A 5,524-nucleotide genomic window follows, 5' to 3' on the forward strand; every position below is an offset into this window, starting at 1 on the left:
TCACTTCTCCTCCTGAGAGATCTGATGTGTTAGGTCACTTCTCCTCCTGAGAGATCTGATGTGTTAGGTCACTTCTCCTCCTGAGAGATCTCATGTGTTAGGTCACTTCTCCTCCTGAGAGATCTGATGTGTTAGGTCACTTCTCCTCCTGAGAGATCTCATGTGTTAGGTCACTTCTCCTCCTGGGAGATCTCATGTGTTAGGTCACTTCTCCTCCTGAGAGATATGGTGTGTTAGGTCACTTCTCCTCCTGATAGATCTGATGTGTTAGGTCACTTCTCCTCCTGAGAGATCTGATGTGTTAGGTCACTTCTCCTCCTGAGAGATCTGATGTGTTAGGTTACTTCTCCTCCTGAGAGATCTGATGTGTTAGGTCACTTCTCCTCCCGAGAGATCTGATGTGTTAGGTCACTTCTCCTCCTGAGAGATCTCATGTGTTAGGTCACTTGTCCTCCTGAGAGATCTGATGTGTTAGGTCACTTCTCCTCCTGAGAGATCTCATGTGTTAGGTCACTTGTCCTCCTGAGAGATCTGATGTGTTAGGTTACTTCTCCTCCTGAGAGATCTGATGTGTTAGGTCACTTCTCCTCCTGAGAGATCTGATGTGTTAGGTCACTTCTCCTCCTGAGAGATCTGATGTGTTAGGTCACTTCTCCTCCTGAGAGATCTGATGTGTTAGGTCACTTCTCCTCCTGAGAGATCTGATGTGTTAGGTCACTTCTCCTCCTGAGAGATCTGATGTGTTAGGTCACTTCTCCTCCTGAGAGATCTGATGTGTTAGGTCACTTCTCCTCCTGAGAGATCTCATGTGTTAGGTCACTTCTCCTCCTGAGAGATCTGATGTGTTAGGTCACTTCTCCTCCTGAGAGATCTCATGTGTTAGGTCACTTCTCCTCCTGAGAGATCTGATGTGTTAGGTCACTTCTCCTCCTGGGAGATCTGATGTGTTAGCACTATAACCAACTGGTTTGTGTGGTCTTCTGCAGATGAGACAGAATATGAGTACAGCGGGAGTGAAGAGGAGGAAGAGGAGCGAGACGTGGGGGAGCCAAGGTAACACAGACACACACACACACACAACAAACACAGTCTCTCATTGATCCAATTTCCACTCACACACTCATCTGACTGGTCCTTCCCCAGCTCAATTATTAACATCCCTGGTGAGTCGACGTTAAGGCGGGACTTCCTGCGTCTGCAGCTGGCCAATAAGGAACGCTCTGAGGCTCTGAGGCGCCAGCAGTTGGAACAACAGCAGAACGAGGAACACAAGCGCCTCCTACTGGCCGAACGACAGAAACGCATAGAGGAGCAGAAAGAACAGAGGAGGAGACTGGAGGAGGTAGGACACACTCACACACACACACACCCACGCACACACACACATGTTTACCTCTCTTTTTCTGTCCAACAGCAACAGTGCAGGGAGCGTGAGTTGAGGAAGCAGCAGGAGAGAGAACAGAGGAGGCGCTATGAGGAGATGGAACAACTACGGAGAGATGAGGAGAGGAGGCACGCGGAGAGAGAACAGGTACACACTTTGACTTCCTGAAGTCCTCTTGTTCTCTCTGTTTCCTGTTCTCTCCTTCCCTCCAGGCTGCATTAGGAGTACATCTCTGTCTGACTCTCTCTTTCTGTTTCCTGTTCTCTCCTTCCCTCCATGCTGCGTTGTGATTCGAGTATATCTGTCTCTTGTTCTCTCTGTTTCCTGTTCTCTCCTTCCCTCCACGCTGCATTAGGAGTACATCTCTGTCTGACTCTCTCTTTCTGTTTCCTGTTCTCTCCTTCCCTCCACGCTGCATTAGGAGTACATCTCTGTCTGACTCTCTCTTTCTGTTTCCTGTTCTCTCCTTCCCTCCATGCTGCGTTGTGATAGGAGTATATCCGTAGACAGCTGGAGGAGGAACAGAGACAGTTAGAGATCCTACAGCAACAGCTTCTACAGGAGCAGGCTCTACTGCTGGTAACACTGTTACCCCTGCATGTCTATGTATATATACCCCTGACCTCTCACCCCTGACCCCTCAATAACTTCTACAGGAGCATGACCATTGTATACCTTGCATGTATACATCTACCTACCCCCCTCCTCTGAAGTCTGACCCCTCAACCCTGTGAAACTACAGCTACAGAGCCTGGGATGTAGACCTGTACTTTGTCCCTGTGTCCAGTGTTTGTTGTTCCTCGTTCCTCTCTGCAAGTCCTTACCCTGCAAGGAACCCCCCTCCCCAGCCCCATCAAATCACATCACATTTTATTTGTCACATGCGCCGAATACGACAGGTGTAGACCTTACCGTGAAAAGCTTACTTTCAAGCCCTTAAAACCAACGATGCAGTTCCAGAAATAGATTTAAGAAAATATTTACTAAATAAACTAAAGTAAAAAAATGTCATAAAAAGTAACACCGAGCCGGTGTGCAGCGTCCCTGTGAGCCCTGTCCTGTATGGATCCTATTGGTCAACCTGTCCTGTGTGGAGTGATGCTATTGGTCATGTGTGTCATGTGTCTCTGTTGCTTGGCTCTGTGCTGTCATGATAGTGATTTGGTTAAGATCGGATAATAACAGCCTTCCATGTGTGTGTGTGTGTGTGTGTGTGTGTGTGTGTGTGTGTGTGTGTGTGTGTGTCCATAGGAGTATAAGCGTAAGCAGATTGAGGAACAACATCAAGCCGAGAGACTACAGAGACAGTTACAACAGGAGGTAACACTTGGCTCTTATGATGATGTCATATAACAATGGTGTTGAATAATTGAAGAGATGGTCAACTGTTGCGTATTTGTTTTGTAGAGAGCCTACCTGGTGTCTCTACAACAGCAGCAACAACAACAAAACCAAGATGGCCGACCAGGCGAGAAGAAACCTCTGTATCACTATAAAGACTCAGCTAGTCCTACTGACAAACCTGCATGGGCTAAAGAGGTACACACACAGACTCTGGAGAGACTCTGGTCTCTGGACAACATTCATAACTGAAGATCATGAGTACAGTCTCAGTCTAACTACAACATTGTCTGTGTAGTGGTGCATACAGCGTGGATCGGTACAAGATATTGTGTTCTTCTGTTACAGTTCTCGTGTGTGTGTGTGTGAGTGTGTGTGTGTGTGTGTGTGTGTGTGTGTGTGTGCTTGTTTAACTTCTGCCCCACCTTGTCTACAGGTCTTGAAGCAGCAGCCACACCCCCAGAGCATCTCACCCCGCCCTTTCCTCAGACAAAGCCACTCCTTCAACCAACCTTCATCCCCCATTCCCTCCCACGCCAACCTCCCTCGCCGAGCCCCCTCCGACCCCACCCCTCCCCCTCACATCCGTATCTCCCTGGAGACCAGGGATCTAGTAGATCCTGTTCTGAAACAGAAGATCAGCCAGCAGGTTAGAGAGATGAGAGCTCAGAAAGCCGGTCAGAGGGTGGTCAGACAGAAAGAAAGAGGACGCAATACCGGAGCCAACCACCAGGGGGTACCACACAACAACCGGAGGCCAAAAGGGCCAAGCGAAGCCGGTCAGAAGGCTGGTCAGCAAGACCGAGGACGCAGTCCCAGACCTAAACACCCAGGGCCACAACACAACCCCAACCAGGGGCTAAAGCATAATGGGAAGGGGCAACAGGCTGGCTTTAACCGAGGCCCCAGCCCTAACCCCAAACCCAACCAAGCCCCAAAAGAGAGCCCCATCTCTAATCCCCAAGCCCCTAAACAAGAGGCCCTCAATGGGCCAGCCTGGGCACCCAGCTCCAGCCCCAACCAGGGACATAACCTGGGGGTGAAAGACCAGGGGCAGATATGGGTCAGTGGCCGTAGTGGCAGCTCCATCTCCCCCTGTCGTAGAATAGACATAGAAGTAAATGACATAGATGTAGAAATAGACTCCTCTTCCTCCTCTCATTCTAATTCTTCTTTCCTCTACCCCTCTCCTGATCATGATCTTAGAGGCAGCTCTCTGTTTCCCTGTCGTATACTAGATGTAGAAATAGATGAACTAGATATAGAAATGGAGGAACTAGAAAAGAGGGAGTTGGATTGTTGGAGGTATAGAGAGGAGGAGAGGGAAAGGGGTAGAGAGGGAGGTGTGGGGGGTTTGAGGATGGCTTCCAGCCATGAGAGTCTGTTGGGATCCTATGGGGGTCATACGAATTCTGACCTCTACCCCCGACCCCTAACCCCTGACCTCTCAGCCTCTGCACCGGCAGGCCGGCTACGCCCTTTCCTGTCCTCCAATCAAAATCACTTTCTGGCTCCTGAATCCTCCAAGCAGAGTCCGTTCCTCCAAGTCCCCGGCTGGGCACCTCCCCCTCTGAACAGAGTGAAGTCAGAGGTCAGTGATGATGATGAGGTCACAACCTCTAACCTGGACCTGACTTCCTCTGCTCCAGCTAACATGCTCAGATCACACCTGGCCCAGGCCATGCCCATTAGATCCAAGCTATCATCCCTCTCTCAGTCCTCCCTCTCTTTCTCCCCCCTTCGTTCTCCTGGTAAGAGCTCAGGTCCTCTGAAACAGTTAGTTTTAGCCTTAAATTGGATGGGCCTCTCGCCCCGAGGGTCACCTAGAACCTCACCCCAAACCTCAGCCGGAATCTCCCCCTCACACTCCCGACCTGAGTCCCCATGTCATCTCTCCCTCAATTCCCTTCCAGCTCCATTCTACCACTCCCAGTATCTCACACCCTGCTCCTCCCCCTACCTCACCCCTTTGTGTTCTCCTGACCCATCTCCCGGTGGCTCCCCCTTCGGCTCCCAGTCCCAGCTCACAATCAGACGACTAGCTGCTAGCCACTAGCCAGACAGACAGACAGACAGACAGACAGACAGACAGACAGACAGACAGACAGACAGACAGACAGACAGACGGACAGGCGGACAGATAGATAGATAGACGGATAGATAGACAGATAGATAGACGGATAGATAGATAGATAGACACACAGACAGACAGATAGATAGACACACAGACAGACAGACAGATAGATAGATAGACAGACAGACAGACAGACAGACAGACAGACAGACAGACAGACAGACAGACAGACAGACAGACAGACAGACAGACAGACAGATAGATAGACACACAGACAGACAGATAGATAAATAGACACACAGACAGACAGATAGATAAATTGACACACAGACAGACAGATAGATAAATAGACACACAGACAGACAGATAGATAAATAGACACACAGACAGACAGATAGATAGACAGACAGACACACAGATAGATAGACAGACAGACACACACGGACACACACACAGACTGACAGACTGACAGACTGACAGACATATATTCTTTATTATATTTGTAGATAAAACAAAATATTATACATTTCTATATTTTATACTATTTTGTACTACAACATTGTTTCAACTTCATATAGCTCAGTTGGTTCATCCTTACCCACCTACCTCCGAAAGTCCCCAATCCAATCAAAACAAATATCTAGAAGAACCAGCCCCCCAGACTCCTTCTCTGTCAGGGTGCCTCCCCCCCCAACCGCCCCTCCTTCTGGAGGTTGATGATGTCA

General features: G+C 49.2%; 1 protein-coding gene across 1 annotated transcript in view; it reads left to right on the forward strand.

The window, feature by feature from the left end:
• The window catches only part of LOC139400118 (TRAF2 and NCK-interacting protein kinase-like), a 10,103-nt gene extending 5,322 nt beyond the window's left edge, over positions 1–4,781 (forward strand). The window contains exons 9-15 of the mRNA XM_071145147.1: positions 987–1,053; positions 1,144–1,342; positions 1,415–1,531; positions 1,877–1,963; positions 2,636–2,704; positions 2,792–2,923; positions 3,162–4,781. Of these exons, the coding sequence (XP_071001248.1) occupies positions 987–1,053; positions 1,144–1,342; positions 1,415–1,531; positions 1,877–1,963; positions 2,636–2,704; positions 2,792–2,923; positions 3,162–4,781 (2,291 nt within the window). The remainder of the gene's footprint in view (positions 1–986; positions 1,054–1,143; positions 1,343–1,414; positions 1,532–1,876; positions 1,964–2,635; positions 2,705–2,791; positions 2,924–3,161) is intronic.
• The last annotated feature ends 743 nt before the right edge of the window (positions 4,782–5,524 follow it).

This window comes from Oncorhynchus clarkii, unplaced genomic scaffold (assembly GCF_045791955.1).
Source record: "Oncorhynchus clarkii lewisi isolate Uvic-CL-2024 unplaced genomic scaffold, UVic_Ocla_1.0 unplaced_contig_1728_pilon_pilon, whole genome shotgun sequence".
In the NCBI taxonomy this organism is placed as follows: Eukaryota; Metazoa; Chordata; class Actinopteri; order Salmoniformes; family Salmonidae; genus Oncorhynchus; species Oncorhynchus clarkii.